Source organism: Sinohyriopsis cumingii, chromosome 8, assembly GCF_028554795.1.
Source record: "Sinohyriopsis cumingii isolate HCF-2022 chromosome 8, ASM2855479v2, whole genome shotgun sequence".
NCBI lineage: Eukaryota > Metazoa > Mollusca > Bivalvia > Unionida > Unionidae > Sinohyriopsis > Sinohyriopsis cumingii.
In genome coordinates, this window is record NC_142968.1 from 6,506,815 (window position 1) to 6,531,549 (window position 24,735).

Genomic DNA, 24,735 nt, shown 5'->3' on the forward strand with positions numbered 1-24,735 from the left:
TTTCCAGATTCTTCCTCCACCAGTTCTAGTAGCTGCCATATATAGCTTATAATGTGCTTAAAAATGACCTGCAACAACAGCAGCAGCAGCAACAGACAAACATGATGTTTTGAATGAACAATGTTTTTATCCCAAATTGTGTATAATTGATGCAGTCTGTAACAGTTACAAAACAAAAGGATTACATGCTGTGCAGAACATATGACTAGTCAAGTGAACCATATCAGACACATTTTGTTTTTGACCATCATGCTGACTGGATTTGTAAAAGTAATTTAACATCTTAGGTCATAGACCTATTTTCACAAACTTCCAATGCAAATGAAATAAACAAAGCATTAACAATATTTGTATATTTGGATGTATCGTTTTCCTTTTTACTTGTATGTATGTTTTTCCATTATATTTCTATTTATCTTTTTCCATTTTATTGTAATTAGTTGTTTAAAAGTTTGAGTAAAGTATATCTTGTATGGAATTTGTATCACATATGTGTGAAGAATTTATTTACTATATATATATATATATATATATATATATATATATATATATATATATATATGTATGTATGTATGTATGTATGTATGTATGTATATATATATATATATATATATATATATATATATATATATATATATATATATATATCTTTATTTAATATTCACCATCATAAATATATTGTGAAAAAATTTAGTACCTAAGTGATCTGAAGAATATAGATTCATATAAAAATGTTTCAATCCCAGCCATTATCACTAGGTCGATATGTTGCTCTGACATCACTTGAAGAGAAAGGGAGTTAATTCAGTTCATCTCAGAGTACCTGGACAGAGCAAACATTTTGCAGTGTGTCATAATTAAACTTATGTCCTATATCTTGATTATCTAATTAGCCAAAGTTCTTAACATTGGTACAGTACTTAGAATTTTAAGGAAGCTTAATGTAGAGATAACTAATTTAAATGCGAGATCCACTTTAAATCTGCCGCATTGATTCAAGAAAATTATTAGATAATATCACCAGTTTCCTAAATGACTAGATCATTTGTGAAAGTATTAACGTGAAATATAATTAAATGTAGTCTCAGTAATGAAATATTGTTACTCAATTATACTGCTTTTTGACAGTAGAAATATTATGAATTGCAATGCCTATACTTCACAATATAATATTATTATTATGAATTGGTCGTCTGAATTCCTCCATCCATCCATTCTGAGTATCTTGTTTGAATGATTGGGCTCAATGTAGTTTTAGAAATTGAGTATGCGTATTTTTATGCATATGCAGATGACATGATTATACAGTGTTCGATCTAGAAAGAAATAGATGGGCACCTGTCTTGTCTCTTGAAAGGCCCACCTCTGTGCCCGTACTATGTGCCCCTTCTATGTGCCCCTCTTCCCCATTCTGTGTTCCATACTGTCCTCTGAATTGCAAACTTAGAGTCTTTATACATATTGTGTCATTTTCTATGTTCCTCATTTGTTAAATTGGTTGTTTTGATTGTTTCTGACTTAAATCACTTTCTTAGTTGCCTGTAAACCACATTTTATAAGTATTAAATAATGGGTGGCCAATGCTTGTCTTTTGTCTGAGTCTGAATTTAAATTTAATGTATAAAAAAAAAAACAATGCTGTTAAACCTACAATTTTACATAAGTTGTTCAAGGGATCTACATAATGGTAGAACCATTCAGACTGAAAACATTCACATTTCAAGCTTGAAAAATCAGAAAGTAGCAAAGTAAATCATTCAGGAACTCGCTTTTGGCAACAACAGGGAGGTAATTTTGATTTTAATCATTATTTCATTTAATTTAATGATTTTTTTTAATGTCACTGTTTATCACTATCAGACATATTACCTGATGCATAACCCTGTGGCCAACATCATTTTGATGTGGAATGAATAGTTAATGAAAAGCTGTACATGCAAGTCACAAATACAATATCAAATATTTTGCATAAAAAAGTTGCTGTAAAAATGCAGATAAAATAAACCCATCATGAATAGTTTTTTTATTTTATTGTGGAGTAAATACTTAAGGTAAATTGTCATTCTTAAATGTGTCCCCCTCCTCCACTGCCCATAGCATGTATCATCCATGTAACCAGTACATGGTTATTACTGTTGACAAAGGAGTTTCGTTTATTCAGTTATTGACCAAAGATGCAGCTTCAGCAGGAGTGCAGTTTTTTTTTTTTAAATTTTGATTCTTTATTTTAAAGTTCTTTTTAAAATTGTCTGTCTTTTTATAATTAAAACTTTGCTTCATTTTATTTTCCTTACAAGTTTTATTTGTTCATTTAAACAATTTAGGAAGACAGTATTATGTAAAATTATAACTGTGACATTGTACATAGCATGATGTCATTGTGATTCTTAACAAAGGACCCTTCTCAAAGAAAAATGCCAGTATCTGCCCCTCCACCCTTCTCACTCCCCCTTCCCCCTCCCCCCTTCCCCCACCCCCTTCCCACTCTCAGTTTGAAATTTCATCTTGGAGCACTGTAGTATTTTCATGCCACTACAGCAATCTTTATTTTTTTCTCTTACAATTCTGTTTATACAATTTTGAACTCTACTTCCATTGATGAAAGACTTTGAGACAGACAAATGCAATTTGATTTGCATAATTGTAGGCATATGTACTGCATAACCTTACTGCAGCAATTTTTCAGATATATATTTTTTTATAACTTTTGGAGACATTAATTTAGTTGTTGTTATTGTTGTAGGGTTTAATGCCATTTTTCAGCACACGATAGGCTATACATGGCGGCCAGTATTAATGGTGGAGGAAGAACCCGGTAAATCCCCGGAAAGAACCACCAACCCTCAAGAAGCTACTGGCAAGTTTTCTCACATACCCACATTGGCCGAATCCAAGACTCAATCCCATGCAGACGGAGGAGTGATGGCAGTGATCCATAACAGAGAGCACTTTAGACCACTTGGCCACTTGGGGCCCCCATTTATTTACTAAGGTCATGCATATTTTACAAGCATATATCTTGTATAATAAGACATTATAATGTCAGTAAATAATATTATATAATCGTAATTTCACATATGGCTGCTACTGTTAAAACACAGAGCCTTAAAGGATATTTTTCTTGAAAACTCGTACTGCTCTGATGGTCTAGTGGTTAGAGTGTCCACCTCAGATGTGGGGGGTCATGAGTTCGAACCCCGACGAAGTCATACCAAAGACTTATAAAAATGGTACTAACAGCTGCCTCTCTAGACACTCAGCATTAAGAGGTTAGTATTAGGACTGGTCGGCCTGGTGTCATGATAATGTGACTGGGTGGGACATGATGCTATATGTCTGCGGCATGATGCCCCAGTGCTAGACATCACTAAAAACTGCCACACTACAGACATCATAGTGACATGACTGAAAAATTGTTAAAGCAACTTTAAAAATCCAAATCACACATATTCTTGAAAATACAAATTTTATTTTCTGTAAAACCAATATGAGACAATTTTTACGTAAACTTGTAGTCACGGACAGCATTCAGAATGTATATGTATGTTGTACTACATCCATCAAGTACAGTGGACATGATATGAGGACAGGCTGATCCCCTTTCAACACATTTTCTTCATATGTCATTATAGAACTGTGGACAGATGGAATTTTAAAACAAATCTAGTGTTTGATTCCAAATGAAGTGTACAGTTTTGGGACTTGATGTGCAATAAGCCAATATGCATTTAATTTTTAGATATGACACTATATCATAGCAAAAGCAAATTTCTGTAAAATGCCACTTTTTGTGTTCATCAGGTTGTCATGGAGACAGAAGAAGCATGCTGTGTCTGCATCACAGTTGGATAAAGTCCTGGAACTAGCGTCTAGAAGATATGGAGAGGACAGCGTCCAGTTGATACCAATCTACCAGGAGTGTGGAAGAATATCCTTTCACTTGATCAAACATAGATGCAGATTCCAACAAATCTTGTGCCTAGGGCATTGGTTCTTAAACCATGGGATGGGAAACAAAACTTGGTCACTATGCTTTTAGAGTGGGTTGCTGAAATCAACCATAATAATTTGAAATTTCGTACCCAAGTATTTAACGGGTGGAAGGTGATGGGTCTCAAGGCTAACACCACAATCCTAATTTGGTTGCCGCCGAATAGGTTAAGAACTTCTGTCTTAGGTCCAAAAATAAATACTTTGTTTGGACTACTATTTTCTGAACCTGGGGAGTCCCATGGGCTGCCACATGGCCTTTTCTACCTTTATGTAGTTTCTTTGTTTTGCTAAATGTAATTTCTTATATGAGTCACAACATAAAAAAAAATGAAAATTTGAACTCTATCATTTTTAAATTATAATCTTGCAGTAGCTACTTAATTTAATTTGGGTAGTGAGTTCTTTACTTGCCTTGACTTTTATGAAACTTTCTCATTTTGATTTCAAACCAAAAAAGTTTGCTCCTCCGTAAAAAGTCTATAAACTAAAATTTAAGCCCAGGATTTTAATGTTAAGCCCAAATTAAGCAGCCTGTTTCAAAATAAGACTCGATTTAGTTAGCCTACAGAAGTTTACAAACAATCAGCATGCAAAATTTGAGCTGAGTTTTTACTCAGATTTAAGACATTTTACAAAACCCAAATATAGTAACTTGCTTGAGTACCAGTTTGGAAATTTATTGGACACTCCCATCCTACATACACAGAAACTCTTCTGAAATTTAGCCATGGTGTGTCTTTGGTAACGGTACATGGCTATGATTTCTTCATCTTTATATTGCCAATTATATGTTGAAAATGCCTTGAACAAACCAATAAACTCAAGAAAACAAGTTACCTAAGCTATGCAGAAAATGTTTTTGAACTTATAACTGATTTTTAACAGGGGATCTATTATGATATAAATTTTATTTAACAAATTCTTAAGATGGAGAAGGGAAGCTTTTGTGTATTTTTATGTTCCTGCGGGGAAATCCATTTCTTTCTGTCACTGTCCATGTGAGTCATAAAAGAGGACTGTCTTATAGACAATATTACTTTATATTGAGGTATTTTATACATAATATTGCTATTAAATGATGAAAAGATAACCTTGACAAAACTACTTACAGAATGGATGTCCTAACACAGAGGTACCTAATTGTAATGGAACATTCTACATCTACATTTGCTGTTGTATTAAGTACACAAATTTATTGACAAGCAACACAGCAACTTGAAGTGTTGCTGATTGATATCATATATTTTGGTAATCTTGACAAATAATGCAAAACAAAGTAATAGATAGAATAGAACAAAGTGATAGAACACAGAACAAAGTAATAGATAACATAGAATAAAGTGATAGATAACACAGAACAAAGTAATATTTAACATAGAACAAAGTAATAGATAACAGAACAAAGTGATAGAAAATGCATAACAAAGTGATAAATAACATAGAATAAATAGATAACATAGAACAAAGTGATGCATAACAGAGAACAAAGTAATAAATAACAAAGAACAAAGTAAAAGATCACATAGGATAAGAAATATCAGTCTGATGATTCCTTCTTCCTTAACACAGCACTTAGAGCAAAGTAAAGGACGTCATGCCAACCACGAGAAGGTTATAGAAATGTTTTTACAAGCCCACTCCATAGCAGGAGCAAAGTAAGTGTTATTTTTCTATGCACAAGTTATCATTTCCTTGTTGTTGTTGTTCTTGGGTTTAACACCATTATTCAGCACAAGATAGGCTATACATGGTGGCCAGTTTAACTGGTGGAGGAATAACCCTGGAAAACCCAGGGAAGAACCACCGACCCATTAGAAGCTACTGGCAGGCTTTCCCATGTACCCATGCTAGCCGAGCCTTGGACTCGAACCCACGCAGACAGAGGTGAGATGGCAGTGATCCGGAATGGTGAGCGCTTTGGACCACACACTTGGCCACTCAGGGCCCCCTCATTTCCTTGTAGAATCTTTGTATCTTAAGCTTGAGTCTGCTGCAGTAACTAATGCAAAACAACTTCAACATTAGTCACCAAGATACTCAGTCTTACAGAGACAATTCTCCAGTCCATGTCTGGAACCCCAGAAAACTCAAAAGAAAACAAAATGTCAAACAGAAAGTTGGGGCCTAAAGCCCTTTGACAGTTGACATTTATGTTGTTATTTTTGACTGAATACAGTACCACTTAATTGTTTTTAAATTTAAGGTTAGCTTAGATTTTTTGGTACAACATTATAGCAAACAACCAGTCACACCCCCACCCACCTTCCTGGATGTATGTTGTCTTACTTTTGAGACATTTATCACTTGTCTGACAGCACTGATGCTTCAGTGTTAAGTTTTTGCATCTAGCTAAGTTTTTCTGACATTGCTGCATGTATGGTGAATGAACATGATGGCTGTTTTCATTGTGAAGGGTTCTGCTCATCACAGCTAGGAAAAAGGAGGTCACAATGATCTTCCTTTCATGCACCAGTGACAGTGTCATTACTGGGTACTTATTTATGTATTCTCAGGATAGGCAAGACAGCATTCTGCAGAATTCTTGTATGTCCAAGATGCCTTATAGTGCCTGTTAATTTTGCAGCACAAATATTATTTTGACCTTAAAAAAGAATCATTTCAGTCAGTCATCTATGAAAGCCCCATTGCTGCCGTTACATGCAAAAAGTCGTATATGCCAGATCATCTGAATAATTCTGACTCTTGAAAGATATTGGCCCTGAACTTTGTTTGGGTTCCATTAAAATGAGATAGTTTTGCTGTTTCATCACATTATGAGCCATGTAATTTCTTGCTTGAGCTGAGAAACCATGCCATTTTTCATATGTGTACAAACTAATTAAATGTTGATGGCAACATCCATGGGCCTACTGATTTCAGTTGAAAGCTGGAATACAAGATTTGATGACATCACTGTTGTAAACATATTAAGCCAACACTACACTGTGTTGGATTGTCTGTAGCCAAATTTCACCCTTCAAAGTATTTCAGCGCAACAACTTATTACCAATATTCACTCAATTCTTATTTCCGTCTAATGCACACTTCTTCTCCTCGGATCTGCCTCTCATCATTCCCTCTCAGATCAGTTTCTACACTGCTGTCAATGTTGTTGTTATTTGATAAGTCATTAATAGAAGTTGTCAAATGTTTCACTAGTTTTGGAGCACTCCCAAAAAGAAAGGAATTACGAGCACTTTTGTTGACTGAATTTAGGAGTGGCACCCGTTAATTCTAAACTGAATATTTGAACATTGTATAAACCTAGCATCTTGATTATTTGAAAGAACAGTTTACGTGAGACAGCTTTTTAACAAATCATTTCCTTTCTTCCAAACTTTAGTTACATTGGAAGAATGGTGAAGTCTATGATAAATGGCAGCATTGAGGCTTTAAGTGAATTTCACTGCAAAATTATTAAATATTTCTGTAAATTTGAAGATATTATATAAAAAGGAATCCATAAACAGTTATCCTATGGAGTAACCATTGATTCAAAGAGAAGTTTTAATTTTTCAGATTCTATAGTTGGACAGATTTTGCAAGAACAGTATTGTCCAGTATTACAGCTTTAATAGGATATATTAATGTGAACAATTTATGGTTTAAAATGAAAGGGTGGCAGAAATCTTCAGTGTTATGGAGCATACAACCATACATGAGTAAGCAACCATTTAAGAGATTTGGTTAAAGACTCGTTACATGCAGGTTGTCACTGTTACATTCATTCAGGTATTGGTTTATTTATAAGTGGTACAGTGGTTCCTCTCTTAAAAACAGACCCCTTGACCAGAATCCCTTGGCCTCCCATCTAATGCAGCCAATTTTCTGGTTTATTGTTAAAATCTCAAGAATATTTGTAGATTACTAAATTTGATATTTGTTTCACATACCAATAAAATATTAACTTTAATCCATGCAAAGAGGTAAATATCCAAGACTCCTTTGTGTTGCTTAGAAATCAGGTTTTGTCACTTTGATAATTACTGGCTATTGTTAAGATAATTATCAAGATGAATAAAGCTAGCAGGTAATAGGCACAGTATTATTACTGGCTATTGTTAAGATAATTATTAAGATGAATAAAGCTAGCAGGTGATAGGCACAGTATTATTACTGGCTATTGTTAAGATAATTATCAAGATGAATAAAGCTAGCAGGTGATAGGCACAGTATTATTACTGGCTATTGTTAAGATAATTATCAAGATGAATAAAGCTAGCAGGTGATAGGCACAGTATTATTAATGGCTATTGTTAAGATAATTATCAAGATGAATAAAGCTAGCAGGTGAGAATAAATAAAGCTAACAGGTGAAAATAAATAAAGCTAGCAGGTGAGAATAAATAAAGCTAACAGGTGAAAATAAATAAAGCTAGCAGGCGAGAATAAATAAAGCTAGCAGGTGAGAATAAATAAAGCTAGCAGGTGAGAATAAATAAAGCTAGTAGGTGAGAGGCACAGTATTATTCAGCACAAGTCAACATGATGTCAAATTGCCATAAAGTAAAAATGGTGTGTCAGCTGTCATGGCTTCTCTTAGATCACAATGTGTTTTGAAGGCATACCAGATTATAACCAGTCAATTATAACAAGTCAATTATAACCAGTCAATTACAACCAGTCAATTACATAATAAGCTCACATCCTTTCTAAACATACAGCAGTTCATGTAATAGCTACAGATTAGTTTTACAGTGGTATAACTGTCAGTGAAGGAACATGTTTATGCAGACAGTGCAAAACATCATCAGTCACACTCAGTTTAGATGGAAAAGTAAAGCAGTTTGACTAAATAAAAGACAGAGAATCCTAAAATCACTGCTGAAAAATCTGATGTCAGAAAGATTCTAAACAACACTGTCAGTTATGCATTCTGCAGCAGTGGGAAAATGGATTGGACAGAGATCGCTAGGTTATCATCTCATATCATATCATCTCATATCATATATCATATCATATCATATCATCTGATATCATATCATATATCATACCATATCATATCATATATCATACCATATCATATCATATCCTATCATATACCATATCATCTCATATCGTACCATATCATATCATACCATATCATATCTTATCCTATCATCTCATATCATATCATCTCATATCATATCATACCATATCATCTCATACCATATCATCTCATATCATATCATATCATATCATCTCATATCCTATCCTATCATATCATACCATATTATATCCTATCCTATCATATCATACCATATCATCTCATATCATACCATACCATATCATCTCATATCATACCATATCATACCATATCATATCATATCATATCATATCATATCATATCCTATCATATCATACCATATCATCTCATATCATATCATATCATATCATTTCCTTAATATAGAGAAACACATTTTAGAAATTGCAGGGGGAATGGTTGTTTTGTACCCAGATTTTAATGGCAAGGTTTTTAGATGGTTTTTATTGTCATTAATAATTATTCATGATTATATCATTGTAACATCAACACATGTATTATCACAATGATTCCATTAATTTTTAAATGAAAATATTAAATATTTGAAGAGTAGTTATACCTTTCACATGTTCTGTTTAATTATTACTGAAAACAATGTGTGATCCCTTACTAGATCAACCCTCTTATAAATCCACTTTCCAAATGGGATGGCCTTATAAGAAGAGGACAACTGTATATCTTGTACTACTTGACTTTTATATGTACATTTATGCAATAAAGCAGGTTTGACTGTGTTTAAAGGTATATCCTGTTAAACGACATATTTGTATCTATCATGAAGGGGACCCAAGTGGTCTAAAGCGCTCTCCGTTATGGATCACTGCCGTCTCACCTCTGTCTGCATGGGTTCGAGTCTCAGATTCGGCCAATGTGGATATGTGAGAAAGCTTGCCAGTAGCTTCTTGTGGGTCAGTGGTTCTTTCCGGGGTTTTCACGGGTTCTTCCTCCACCATTAATACCGGCCGCCATGTATAGCCTATCGTGTGCTGAAAAATGACATTAAACCCCACAACAACAACAACTAACATGAAATGGTTGGATCTGAATATAGTTACTGTAATGAGAGTTGATTATATATGACAAACACACATGCCATATTGTCTGTAATTTTCTCTGTCCTAAAATTTTTTTTGTAAACCATCATTTCCTAAAACTTGTAACCATTCTTTGTCCTTCAGTAAATGATGATCGCTTTGTTTTCGGTCTTTACAGTTATAAAGACAGCATTGAATTGGTTGACACAGCACTGGCTCTGGCTCAGGCATATTCATGTACAGGAAAGGAGGAAGCTGAATGTGAGAATTTGACCTCTACTCTCATCTTTTCTTGTTTTCTAGAGAATTTGACCACTACTCTCTTCTTTTCTTGTTTTCTAGAGAATTTGACCTCTACTCTCTTCTTTTCTTGTTTTCTAGAGAATTTGACCTCTACTCTCTTTTCTTGTTTTCTAGAGAATTTGACCTCTACTCTCTTCTTTTCTCATTTTCTAGCGAATTTGACCTCTACTCTCTTCTTGTTTTCTAGCAAATTTGACCTCTACTCTCTTCTTTTCTTGTTTTCTAGCGAATTTGACCTCTGCTCTCTTCTTTTCCTGTTTTTTAGCCTGTATGATAAAGAAAAATATACTTGAACACATTTGTGCTTTTGACTCCAACAGCAATTTCTTGGTAACAAAACATTCATGTTTCGGTTATCTTTTATTCTTTTGGAAAGATTATACTATGAACTGAGAACATGTAAAAGAACACTAAACATTACAACAATGAAAAAAAATCGCAATAATCAAATCCTGGAAAGACAACTTTGCTTGGTTTAAAAAAAGTAAAGGTATAGAAGTTTAAAAGGTTCCATGGCCATGAGTTATATTAGCATTTTTTGTGATCTTAGTGTTGACAAGCCTTAAAAACCCTTCAAGCAAAAATATTGCAGATTTTCTTAATGTTGTTTTCTCTAATTGCTTAATTATATTTTAATCAAACGATGTCCAGGATTTTCTCGTTACATAGTCTTTATCACATTTTGTTTTTACTCAAGTGTGCGCCAGGTGATTGATCTATGGTCTGTTTGGGAATTTAAGCAGAAAATAGAAATGACAATTTATGACATGTGGTATATTTTTATTGGCCACCTGCAAAATTAAGCCCCTACATTATAAAATTTGACTCATGTTTTTCAGTAATAATCACTAGTCAAGTTCAAATGCAGCCTTTTGATTGGTCAGAATATTTTTAATAAGATTTGGAGTGATGTGAAGTTTTATATAACAAGATCTGGTCTAACTACAATAAAAATAAATTATGTTCAGGCTAGACCTGTGTTCTTTCCAGGCTCATCATTCTCTTTTCTGTAGGCTTTTAACATTCTTTTTTCTTTAGGTTTTAAAACATTCTTATTCACATTTGAAAAAAACTTATTTTGTTTTCAATTTTCCAACTTGTCTTATAACTTTAGACTGGATCTTGTGAATAATAAGATTTATCTCTCAGGTTCAGCGGAAAAGTACCTTAACGAGTGTTTGGCTACATGTACCACAGTTCATGGTCCAGAGCACACCAAAACGCTGGAGGTTCAAGATGAATTAGCACGTCTCTTTGTCAGGACGGGTAGAGAGGAGGTAATTCCCTGTAACATTTTTTAAGCCAAACTGACCTGTCAACAACTGTCAATCAGATACTGTCTATAAATCTAGTGGACTTTTAACCATTTAGACTGTGAATGTAATGACAGTTGATAGATAATCACCTTTTCACTGCTGGTTTGTCCGAGTTTTTAGTGAATAAACTCTGACAATCAGACATTTCTGGCTATATAACATGTACCCATTCTCTTGCTTAGCATGTAAATGTTTTAAAATTATTTTTGGGGCAAAGGGAATAAACTCTTACATGTTAACTCCCTTTTCATCCAGCTCAGTGGTTATTTTAAATTTGGATGTACTAATTTTACCCTTTGCTGTCATGCTGAAAAGATGTCCTCCATAGAATTAATTTAATCTTGTCCTTAAATTTCATCATTTATCTTTTATTTTCAGTGCTATTGAAAGTCAGAATGTTGTTTTATATGGTATATACAACATTTTTGTGAATTGTAATACCTTTATTCATGTTTCTGTAATTATTGTAACGTTCATTATTTTCACATGCATTTGTCATCAGTAACATTCAGTTTTAATTTGTACTTATCAACTATTACACTTAAAGTCATTTCAATGCTGCTCATATGTTTGTATATATTTGTATATATTTGCATATATTTGTATGTATTCATATACATTTGTATATATTTGTATATATTCATATACATTTGTATATATTTGTATATATTTATATATATTTTGTATATATTTGTTGTATGTACTTGTTTGTTCCTCTTCTTCATTACAGAGATTGCAACCAAGTGCATGAAGTGTAAATGATTTAATGTAGTGGAAGGTGGCCATGAGACATGCCTATGCTACAATTGCTCATTGGCAGACACTTTTAATGTGTGTGTACTTTGGTCAGAAATTCTTTGTCCAATGTGTTGATAAAACAGTTCAAGGACAAAAAGAGAGCATGCTTCAGTATATCATAGCATACAGCTCACATTTGAATCATTCATTGCTCTCATGGGGGATGTCACGGTTCCCTCTCCACCAACTGCACACCCATTCCCCCATTAAAATGCAGAACTGCACCAGAGTATACTGTATCCATTAACTAAAAAGACTTGTTGAGTAGTCTCATGGGAGATATCAAGATGCACTTTCCGCTCCCCGTGCTGACACAGAAATCTTGTCTGACAACAAGCATTCAGTAAGTGTGGTTCTTGGTTCATGACAGGAATAAACTTACTTCCCTCATTTGCAGTTCAGGGTGGATAATCGATGTAGAGAAGTTGGACCTTATCCCATTTCAACATTTTGTCCATCTATGGAACTCAACACATTAACTTGGTGTCTTTCTCTCAAACAAATCAAAGGTATAGCTCATAAAACATCAAACAAGATGTAGTTTAGGCAAGGAGGTTTCTTGCAGCTCATCTTCCTACTCAATGGATTGGTGGTGGTGGACTTGTTACAGTGCCATTTTATCAGGCTTCTGGATTTCTAATGGTCGGTGGCATGTGGATTCTTCAGGAGAAGGCCCTTCATATCAACCTCTTGAAAATGAAAGCCATTCTTAATGGCATCCACATGTGAGTGGAACTTATCCATGGGAACACACTCCTGATAACATTGGACAATTCAATTTTGGTCAGGTACCTCTGTAAGTGCAACAATCACTAGACCTTTGTCTCATATTATGGGAATACTTCTTGGGTACCTCTAATATCAGGTAATATTTAAGTCCAAAATGTACCTGTCTGACTCATTATCAAGGGAGAACAACTGCTTCATACAAAGTTATTACTTCAGGCATATTTGATTGAGTATGTGCCCATTAGGGCAGTCTGATGCATGAATTTTCTTCTTTTTTTCCTGACCCCAGAAGCATGGGCCAAACATGCTTTTTAATCATTTAGGAGATAATGTGTTCATACACCTTCCCTCCATTAGTTTTGATTATCCAGGTATATAAGAAATGAGGGGCACACATTGCAATAGCTTGGATTTCCCCTCTAAGATGAAATGTCCTGGATCAATGATTTGTTTAATATAGTGACAGTGTACCCAGACAATTTGTAGCAACCTTTTCTCCACTCAATCTGTCAAGATCACCTCTGATCCATCCAGCTCTCATACCTAATCTGTAATATACAATGCTAACTTCACCATGCAGAGGTACATACACTATCCATAGATCAGAAGGGAGTGCAATACAAGTTTTTTCCATGATCCTGACCTTAAATGTAAAATCTCAATTCACGACATAGTGGAGTTAGCTGGCTTACATACACAGTCTGCCTTTTCAGGCTCTCATTTGCATGACATGACCTTGCTTAATGAGAGAACTGAATCTCATTGGTAGCCGTTCAGACAGTGACTAATCCCCATTTATGAAAGCACAATCTTAGACCCAGAGATGAATTTGCCACTTCTGCTGGATTCGCTTGGGAATCTTTTAGTGGTGAGACAATAATCAAGTGCAGAATCTCACAGGGATCTATCTCACACATGTATAAAGAAATTGTCTCTCATGCTAAACTAACATTAGGAGAAGTTCATCCTTTTATTCATGCTCCTACTGGGTGACACAGTGCTCAGTATTTCTACCTCTTCTTACCTATGATCCAGTTGTAATGTGATCAGGTAATAATGTATTTTATGGAGAAACCAAATATTTTATAATGTTACGTTTCCCCTGTAATACTTACCAGATCACATTATAAATAATCCCGTCCTTCCTTCTCCACAATATAAGCATCCATTAGGGTTTTGATCATGTAAAATATAGTACATCTGGGTCTAAAGTCACCACCTATGTAAAGGGAGTTAATCTGTTTGATTAGTTTCCCTTTGTCTATCATTCATGGGCAGGCAGAAACACACACACACACACACACACACACAGATTTGTCTTTCTGCACATCCTGCTTAACAAACCAGAGGTCACATGTATGAAACTCTCTGTGGCATCCCAATTTTTTTAATTTGGGGAGGGAGATTTTGAAAGCTTTTTATGTATTTTTATGTTCAGACTTTCTTTTAAACTCACACATCCCCAAAATTTTCTCCTTTTCTTACTATCTTTTTATTTTTGTGTTTAAACTTTCTTTTCTCACTTCTGTCCTAGGACAGGCAATCAGCTGCCAAACAAGATGTTGCAAGTTCGAAACTCATGGCAGCATTCTAACTTTTTTAATGCTTTTTTGCCTTTTTATGTTCAAACATTCTTTTAAACTTGCTCATCCCCAATTTTGTTTTATTCATTTTTTTAAATTTTTTTTTCCTGTCTTAGGTTTGGCATTTAATCTAGTATAATATATATGGACAGAAAGATATATTTTGTTTTTCTGGGAGGGATGGATTCAGAGGTTGCAGAGAAAGTTATTCTGATGTAATTTTGTCAGGTTAAGTATTATTTGAGGAACAATTTATTTTTCACAACTTGAATATAAAGTTGTAACAGACATTCATTTGTTTATGCCACTAAAAATAGAATATTTGTTTTAGACATATTTGAAATTTTCATTAAAAAGAAAGTAAATTACAACTGAAATAGGACGGCAATTTTTAATGATTACCTCTATTTGCAGCTGTAATTAAGTTCAGGCTTCACTAATCATTTTTCATATAGGGTCAGTGTGTCTCTTATGTACAGTAATTAAATACTGGCAATAGGTAAAAGGAGGAGGGAATGCTGAGCATGCAACCGCTACCTTGGATATCTCAAGGGAATGATGGCTGGATTCACCCATTTTCTCCTAATTACAATAGCTGCACATCTTAGGGTCACTTGACTTGTGACCCTTACATACAGTTAAGAAGATAAATACTGAAATCTTCTTACCTACAAAATTTCACTGGCGAATCCAGCAAAACTGATAGGCAGTGCAGTCACCACCAGACTTACCAGATTCAAGTTTTGCCTCTGCTAAGCTAAATCTCTTGAGTTAAAAACTCTCGAAGGTTGACTCTGCATACCAACCAACAGCATTTGTTAGATATTGGATCAGAACATTACATTTGAGTGCAAGGCTCTCAGAGGTGGCTCAAATCTCGTGAGCAGTAATCTTCATGAGGCAACTCAGGGCCCTGAGTGGCCGAATGGTCTAAAGCGCTCTCCGTTATGGATCACTGCCATCTCACCTCTGTCTGCACTGGTTTGAGTCTCGGATTCAGCCAATGTGGGTATGTGAGAAAGCTTGCCAGTAGCTTCTCGTGGGTCGGTGGTTCTTTCCGGGGTTTTCCTGGATTCTTCCTCCACCATTAATACTGGCCGCATGTATAGCCTATAGTGTGCTGAAAAATGATGTTAAACCCCACAACAACAACAACAAATCATGAGGCAACTCTGATCTTGTGAGACCTCAGAGTACACAGAGCACATAACCCATTTCATCCATGAGCAGTAATCTTCATGAGGCAACTCTGATCTTGTGAGACCTCATAGTATTCAGAGCACATAACCCATTTCAACCATGAGCAGGGGCTCAATGGGTAATATCCTGATTCCCAGTTTTCACCAGAGAAACATAATTTACTTAAAAATTTGCTTTCTTAGCACATTTGCTAAATAAGGAGGAAAACTGGTTGAGTAATTTACCTTGCAAGTCTCCAGCATGGCACACAATTCAACAGAGAGAATAGATACAGTTTGACTCAATGTATTATTTAGCTGTGTAAGTGCAAGAAAAAGAGATTTATGACATCTTCTTACTGCAGGTGGGTTGTGAAATGGCTGAAAGCAAATTGGACATCTTCATTCTGCAAGTGGGCATTGAAATGACTGAAAGCAAATTGGACATCTTCATTCTGCAGGTGGGCTGTGAAATGACTGAAATGAACTTGATCATCTTCATACTGCAGGTGGGCTGTGAAATGGCTGAAAGGAACTTGAACATCTTTTTACTGCAGGTGGGCTGTGAAATGACTGAAAGGAACTTGGACATCTGCATACAACAGATGGACTGTGAAATGGCTGAAAGTAACTGGGACATCTTCTTACCACAGGTGGATGAAAATAATGGCTGAAAGTAACTGGGACATCTTCTTACCACAGGTGGATGAAAATAATGGCTGAAAGTAACTGGGACATCTTCTTACCACAGGTGGGCTGTGAAATGACTGAAAGGAACTTGGACATCCTCTTACTGCAGGTGGGCTGTGAAATGGCTGAAAGCAAATTGGACATCTTCATTCTGCAGGTGGACTGTGAAATGGCTGAAAGCAAATTGGACATCGTCTTACCACAGGTGGGCTGTGAAATGACTGAAAGGAACTTGGACATCTTCTTACTGCATGTGGGCTGTGAAATGACTGAAAGCAAATTGGACATCTTCATTCTGCAGGTGGGCTGTGAAATGACTGAAAGGAACTTGGACATCTTCTTACTGCATGTGGGCTGTGAAATGACTGAAAGCAAATTGGAATCTTCATTCTGCAGGTGGGCTGTGAAATGACTGAAAGGAACTTGGACATCTTCTTACTGCATGTGGGCTGTGAAATGACTGAAAGCAAATTGGACATCTTCATTCTGCAGGTGGGCTGTGAAATTACTGAAAGCAACTTGCACATCTTCATTCTGCAGGTGGGCTGTGAAATGACTGAAAGGAACTTGGACATCTTCTTACCACAGGTGGATGGAAATAATGGCTGAAAGTAACTGGGACATCTTCTTACCACAGGTGGATGGAAATAATGGCTGAAATTAACTGGGACATCTTACCACAGGTGGATGGAAATAATGGCTGAAAATCTGGTAGACTATAGATGATTGTAATGATTCTGTTCAAAGATTTATAACATGATGAACACTGCCAGTGATGTCAGATGTCCAAATCAGGAAGTAGAAGATCAGTGTTACTGCATAATAATCAGTTAATTGGATTAGAGTCTGTGCTCCATGCAATTTCCTTCACTTTATATATAGGTCAATAAAGTATGTTAATTGTTCTTTGCAGGATGCACTTGGTATGTTGAGATCCAGTATTGGCCCAAAAGCCGAAGTGTATGGAGACTATTCTGAAGTTGTATCAGACACCTACAAGCTGATTGCATCAATATACCTAGCACAGGGCAATATTGAAAAGTCCCTAAGAACTTATAAAAAGGTAAATGTTGACACAATTATGCAACTGGGATATAAACGCCTACTTAGAAATTGGAGTACAGTAAACATTCAGTTCATGGCATAATGAAAAATGAAAATTCAACTTTCAATCGATTGGCTGTTCTGGTAAAAATATAACTGGGACCCAAGGAGGGCACGTTTAATATAGAGTTGTCTCCCATAGATGCAGTTCAGACTTTGGTGTCATTTCCATATGTACTCTTAAATAACGAGTATCTTTTACAAGCACCTTCCCTTGGTAATATGCATTTTTAAATGAAATTGTTCCAACTAAATATTCTATTGGAATGGATGAAAAGCATATTTTTCACATATAGGTTTACTTTCCACATAATATTATACATAATTTGCATATATATGCTGTCCTTTCTGTCTACAATGATTGAGCTGCATTTTAGTAATAAAATTCTCTGCAAGGGTCATTGTATATTAGATATTTCTATCTGCATTTTCTGTGCTTTTTTGTATTAGATCTCTAATCATATCTTCATATTTTTTTAAACTTTTATCTTGTCCCAGTTGGATTTTGGCCATTGTAAGTCCTATGAAAGCTGTAGATTTGTGTAGCTTTTTATGTTTATTTATTCTTCACGAAAGAAACGATAGACAGTAAAAGAGGAAATACAGTGCATGTCAAATCTAAAGTTTTGTTTTTCTTAGTTGTTTTGTTTTTCAGCTGCTTTCTTGAACCTTTACCATGTCTATAACTAGAGATTTACCAAATTAATGTTATATACATATCAAATGCATTTCAGAATCAAAATTTCAGGTTGTTTTGTTTTTGGTTGCTTTTTTTTAACAGTGCCTTAACATAGAGACCCATGTGCTAGGAAAGAATCACAGAAAAACTAAAGATACAGGGAGAACTATAGATATACTTATAGCGTAAGTATTATTGGTTAGATATAATAGCTATTATAGTAATCCAAACCAATCGATAGTTTGCTTGATATTGATTTATTGACTAAGTGGTTAGCATCCTTCTCGGATGTGGGAGTTTGCTGGTTCAAACCCTGGCCAGGTCATACCAGAAACATCTTTAAAAAATGGCAGCTGCCTCACTTGGCACTCAGCATTAAGAGGTTAGTGTAAGACTGGTCAGCCTGATGTCTGGATAATGTGACTGGGTGGGACGTGATGCTACCGGTCTGTGGCATGATACCCAAGTGCTAGACATCACTAGAAACTGCCACACTGCAGACATCATAGCGATGTGACTAAAATTGTTAAAGTTACATTAAAAATCTAAATCACACACATGCTCTGTTCTCCCCCTACTTGGAAGTATATCAAAGTCTATGAAAATTGAGGTCACTAATGAAAATTCTGTCATAAGGAATAGAAAAGATATGGCAAGGTCAAGTGGTACAGAGTAGTCACAGGGACTCAGACAAACAAGCAGGACAGAGGCTATTGCATAATTATTATCGGCTAGAGGCTATTGCATAATTACTATCGGCTAGCTCATTTGATTAATCAGAAGTTCTCTGGGATCACAGATAAACTAATTGCTTGACAGTTGTCAATAAGTTAGTTTTATTAAAATCTGATTCACAAGGAAGTCTTTATGACAGAAGATTCTTTTTGCTAAAAACATTTAGATTATACACAGATAAGGGGTCACAATTAGACTAACGACCAATATAAGAACTTAGGATCAAGCCACCATTTGCATAACACATGATAATGTCAGTCAGGGTATTATCGGACGAATATTAAATGAAATGCAGTAATAAGACTTATCTGTTTAAGTTTTTCCTGCCGAATGGAATTAATATTAGCAAATAACCTCAATTGCTATTTTGCAGCATCCATTTTGAACATACATGTATCATGTGATCATGCTGGGTCATGCAAAATTGAGGCTTAACACGGGGTAAAATAAGATAGCTCCAGATATTCTCCGACATTTATTTGTATTTTTTTAAATAACGTTTAAACCCTAACATATGTAATTTAATCAAGCACAAGAAATAAATTAAACAAGACAATATAAATATTCAAAATTTTGGTTATATTTATCATGATTGTTACTGTCGATATAAAAACTGCATAATGGGGTTTCAAAAATGTTTAAATGAACTATGTGACCAAAAAATTGCACAGTTATTCCTGATGTCAACACTGCCAGAAAGGTGAGTAATACTTTGTTTTCCAATAACCCAAGTGCAATAAAAAGAAATTACATCATTTAAGCTTTAAGATAATCTTTTTTTTACATTACTAGTCCATGAATTATCAAGCATGGGATTGTTATAAACGTTTCATTATGTCATAAAAATCTGTATTACACTGTTACATAAATAGTCTTGATGACATGTCATGAGACAGCTAAAACTTTTTGAAATGAAATATCTAAATAATAATAATAACAAACAAGTTGGTGGAAAGATTTTATTTTATTATCAGTGGTGAGGTCTAATGTAGAGCATTGGCATATTTGATTCTTAATTAATGATTAATTTTTAATTAATTAATTAATTAATCACAAATGTTATCAATGCAGTTTTGCTGGGAATACCAATTAAATCATCTACTATATCAGTGGAAGTGGTTTTTATCTTCTTTACAAGCTTAGTTTATTTGAAATATTAACCATTTGGTTGTACGTGATAACCTGCTACATGTATTTCAAATGTCCAATAATACCCCATTCAGGTGTACACCTATATATTTATCAACCAATCAAACAAATTTTAATGCAGGCATCAGAGTAAATATTCAGTCAAACAGAACAAGAATTGCTCTAAACTATGTAGGATTCATAAGCTGTGTCAGGCATATTTTTTGTCTCCGGGAATGCAATAATATGGTTTTTGAGTTAACTACTTGAATACCAAAAGTACTGCAAAGGTCACTCATTTTAGTACAAAATACATTTTTCACCTTTTTTAATCAAAGTATCATCGTATTTCAAAATAATGAACTTGATGAGGTCAGATGTTACATATGATAATATATTTATGGGTTACTACTTTGCCTTTAAATAGTTTTTGTAATTTTATTGGTTTATCTGATAATACATGCTGACCAATAATACCCTGACTGACGTTATGTTGCCAGCAAAAGATTCATACCCCACCCAGCATAAATTTCTCATATTTGCTAATAAATGTCACCTTTTTCTTTATAGCAAATTATAAAGATTCTAGCTGTTTCAGATTCATTTTAAGCTGTTTGGCTAGAATTTGTTAAACCTATATCACCAGTTGTTTCCACTGTCTTTAGAAACACTGTGAAGATTCAAAATCAAGCTAGTTTTTAAAGTTAGCATCATATCTTAAACTGTATTGCTCTTAAAAGAAAGTCAGTGATCAAAATGTTTTGCTGATTATGTTGAATTTTCACTTTGTATTCATGTATGCTTACGTTTGGAGAGATTTTTATGTTTATAATTGAGATACAGAAACTATAGGCTTGCATCTGTGAAAAATCTAATTATAAAATCTTATATAAATTTGTATCTATTTTCTGTTGCCACATGATTTTCATGGGAGATACATTCTCAATGGCTGACACATTGTATGTTTTGTGATAATTCATGATATTATTCTATAATGAGACCATAATATGCGTGCAATTTAATTGGCATTTTCACTTTTCTAAACAGAGCTCAATTTCACATTTTCACACTAAATCATGGAATAAAAGAATTACAGACCTTTCTTTGAGGTGGTTATGAAATTTTATAACCAGTAAGCTAATATCATATTGACTGCTGCTTCTTGTTAAACAGTACAAGTTCGGCTGGTTCATAAAACTTTATATTCTGTTCATCAGCGGTCATAATTATTTATTATGACTAAATATACTATTACATGATTCTTCAAGAACCTTGTTATGTACATCATCTCTTTTACATGTATGTGATGGATTGGACATCAACCTACATCGTAATTGAAAATAAACCTGTCAACAAATGTTAGCCTATACTATGGCCATGTTGTCTAACATGCTCACCTTTACCAGTCCCTTCCATCTGTTCATATGGGTTCGAGTCTTGGGCTCAGCTAATGTGGGTATTTGAGAAAGCTTGCCAGTAGTTTCTTGTAAGTTGTTTGTTCTTAACAGTTTCACAGCTTCATCCACTACCAGTTATATTGGTCGCCAAAATTTGTGCCAAAATATGGCCTTAAACCCACAACAATACTTCACAAGGCTGATGTTAGCTTTATGCTTCGATTAGTACTGATAAGTCAAACAAGAAAATCACATATATAGGCTACTGCTGATAGTTCAATTTTCAGAGTATCAGAGGTAAGCTTTTAGAGCATTAGAATTTTATGTTTAGAGCATTAGACTGATGTTTGGTGAAAAACATAAAAATCTGTGCCTACATTGCAGGAGTCCCTCTGTTTCCAGATTTGGTGAAAAATATAAAAATCTGTGCTTACATTGCAGGAGTCCCTCTGTTTCCAGGTTTGGTGAAAAACATAAAAATCTGTGCTTACATTACAGGAGTCCCTCTTTTTCCAGATTTGGTGAAAAACATAAAAATCTTTGCTTACATTGCAGGAGTCCCTCTGTTTCCAGCAAGTTTGTTTTGAACAATGAAGATGAGCTAAAGAAGCGGCCAAGATTCAGTGCTGTTGTGAATAGAAGTAAACCAATTGGAGGTTTCAAGCCGCAGTGATGGACATAAAAGAGGAACATTCTACCCTAGAACACCTGTTCATTTTCATATACCTTTTTCAGCATTTTAATTCTTATTTTATATATCACTTACCCCTTAAACAATGGCACAGCTTGTACACAATCCTTCCAATGAGGACATACGGCATCTAAAAAGTAATTGTTATGTTCAATACGTACTGTAGCAGAAATTGTGGCATTTTACGTTAGGCACTCAGGTATTGTAGGAGACCTTGTACCTAAATAATCATAATAGTGTATCAGTATTGCTGGCCGAATCTACCTAAGTAATTGTAATGGTGTTTCGACTGTGCTGGCCAAATCTACCTAATTAATCATTTGCGCTCGCCAAATATGATTAAGTAATCATATTGGTGTATCAATTGTGCTGGTCTAATCTACCTAAGTAATCTTAATGGTGTATCAGATGTGCTGGTCAAATGTACCTAAGTAATCATAATGGTGTATCAGTTGTGCTCTTCAAATCTACCTAAGTAATCGTAATGGTGTATCAATTGTGCTGGTCAAATCTACCTAAGTAATTGTAATGGTGTATCAGTGGTGCTGGCCAGATCAGATCAAGTAATCATAATATTGTATCAATTGTGTTGACCAAGTTACCTAAGTAATCGTAATGGTGTACCAGTTGTGTTGACCAAGTCTACCTAAGTAATCATAATGATGTATCAGTTGTGTTGAACAAGTCACCCTAAGTAATCATAATATTGTATAAACTGTGCTGTTCAAATCTACAAAGCTGCACAGAATTTCACTAGTAGATATTGCATTTTACTGTCTTACAGTGAAGACAGTGTACACAACCAATCATCAAAGTTTCAAGTGCTCAAAGATTGTTTTATAAAAATAAACAATATCCATCAGATTTATTTCCAGTTTATTTTTCCAGTTTCACTGGTAGCTTTGCTGAGCTTGATTGCTTTTCCCCCATATCTTCTAATCCTACACATAGTATAGTTAAAAATTCTTTGTAAATAATCATGTACACATTATATCTCACAATATTTCTTTTGGAGAATAAGCTTGGCACGGTATCAAATTTACAATCCTGAAAGAAAGTATGGAAAAACTTCAAGTAATGTCCTGAGCTTTTATTTACATTTTTAACCACAAGAAAAATTTGTACTCTGCAGTATAAATAAGTCACATGTTTCCAGTCACATGATATGACCCAGACAGAGCTCCATTTACATTTGCAATGGCAGCAAAGTTTCAGTAAGGGGTAGATAGGAAACAGCAGTATAACTATTCTGATTTCTTTGCATCAGGAATCAAAATTACTACAGATATCATGATTTGGTGAACAAGCCAGTAAAATCCAGAGAGGTCATGTCAAAATACAACATAAGTACAACAGATGATGAAGAATTGGATCCAAAATAATTGAACCAAAGAAGAAAAACATTCCCACATCATCAGGAAATCACTTAAAAACTGAAACTTTGCAAAGACTAATTGTGATGCGGTAGGTGAGTACAGTTGAAGACTTTTGACTTGTACAGTACTGCAAGGATGTGGTCAGAGTCATTAGATAGGAGAATCTTAAAGTAAAGAATAAATTTATTTGGTTTTTCATGCAGATGGCAGTTAAAATAAACCATACAAATGATATCCTGCTTTAAGGTTTGCCCTTTCTGAGTACAACATTGGCTCACTTTTTCAAATAAAGGGGTGTAATTGGCCCCTTTTATTCACAAGCCAGGCCAGAATATTAATTCTTTGAGAAAACATCAACCTTTAATCTAGATCTAAAAGCAGTTGTTTTCCTCACATAGATATTTTAAACTTAATTTTTAATGTCAGTATGATGTACAAATGATCATGTCATTATAATAATGTACAATTGATCTTGTCAGTATAATGTACAATTGATCATGTCAGTATAATGTACAGATGATCATGTCAGTATAATGTACAAATGATCATGTCATTATAATGTACAAATGATCATGTCAGTATAATGTACAAATGATCATGTCATTATAATAATGTACAAATGATCTTGTCAGTATAATGTACAAATGATCATGTCATTATAATGTACAAATGATCTTGTCAGTATAATAATGTACAAATGATCTTGTCAGTATAATGTACAAATAATCATATCATTATAATGTACAAATGATCTTGTCAGTATAATGTACAAATGATCATGTCATTATAATAATGTACAAATGATCTTGTCAGTATAATGTACAAATGATCATGTCAGTATAATGTACAATTGATCTTGTCAGTATAATGTACAGATGATCATGTCAGTATAATGTACAAATGATCATGTCATTATAATAATGTACAGATGATCTTGTCAGTATAATGTACAAATGATCATGTCAGTATAATGTACAG

General features: G+C 34.4%; 1 protein-coding gene across 2 annotated transcripts in view; it reads left to right on the top strand.

The window, feature by feature from the left end:
- LOC149792904 (tetratricopeptide repeat protein 23-like) overlaps nt 1-23,245 on the top strand; it is a 39,856-nt gene extending 16,611 nt beyond the window's left edge. For both annotated transcript variants that reach the window (XM_089966728.1, XM_089966729.1), the window contains exons 6-12: nt 3,802-3,928; nt 5,566-5,648; nt 10,229-10,311; nt 11,503-11,630; nt 17,561-17,710; nt 18,533-18,615; nt 22,246-23,245. In XM_089966728.1, coding sequence (XP_089822854.1) covers nt 3,802-3,928; nt 5,566-5,648; nt 10,229-10,311; nt 11,503-11,630; nt 17,561-17,710; nt 18,533-18,615; nt 22,246-22,363 — 772 coding nt within the window. In that variant the 3' untranslated portion in view covers nt 22,364-23,245. The remainder of the gene's footprint in view (nt 1-3,801; nt 3,929-5,565; nt 5,649-10,228; nt 10,312-11,502; nt 11,631-17,560; nt 17,711-18,532; nt 18,616-22,245) is intronic.
- The last annotated feature ends 1,490 nt before the right edge of the window (nt 23,246-24,735 follow it).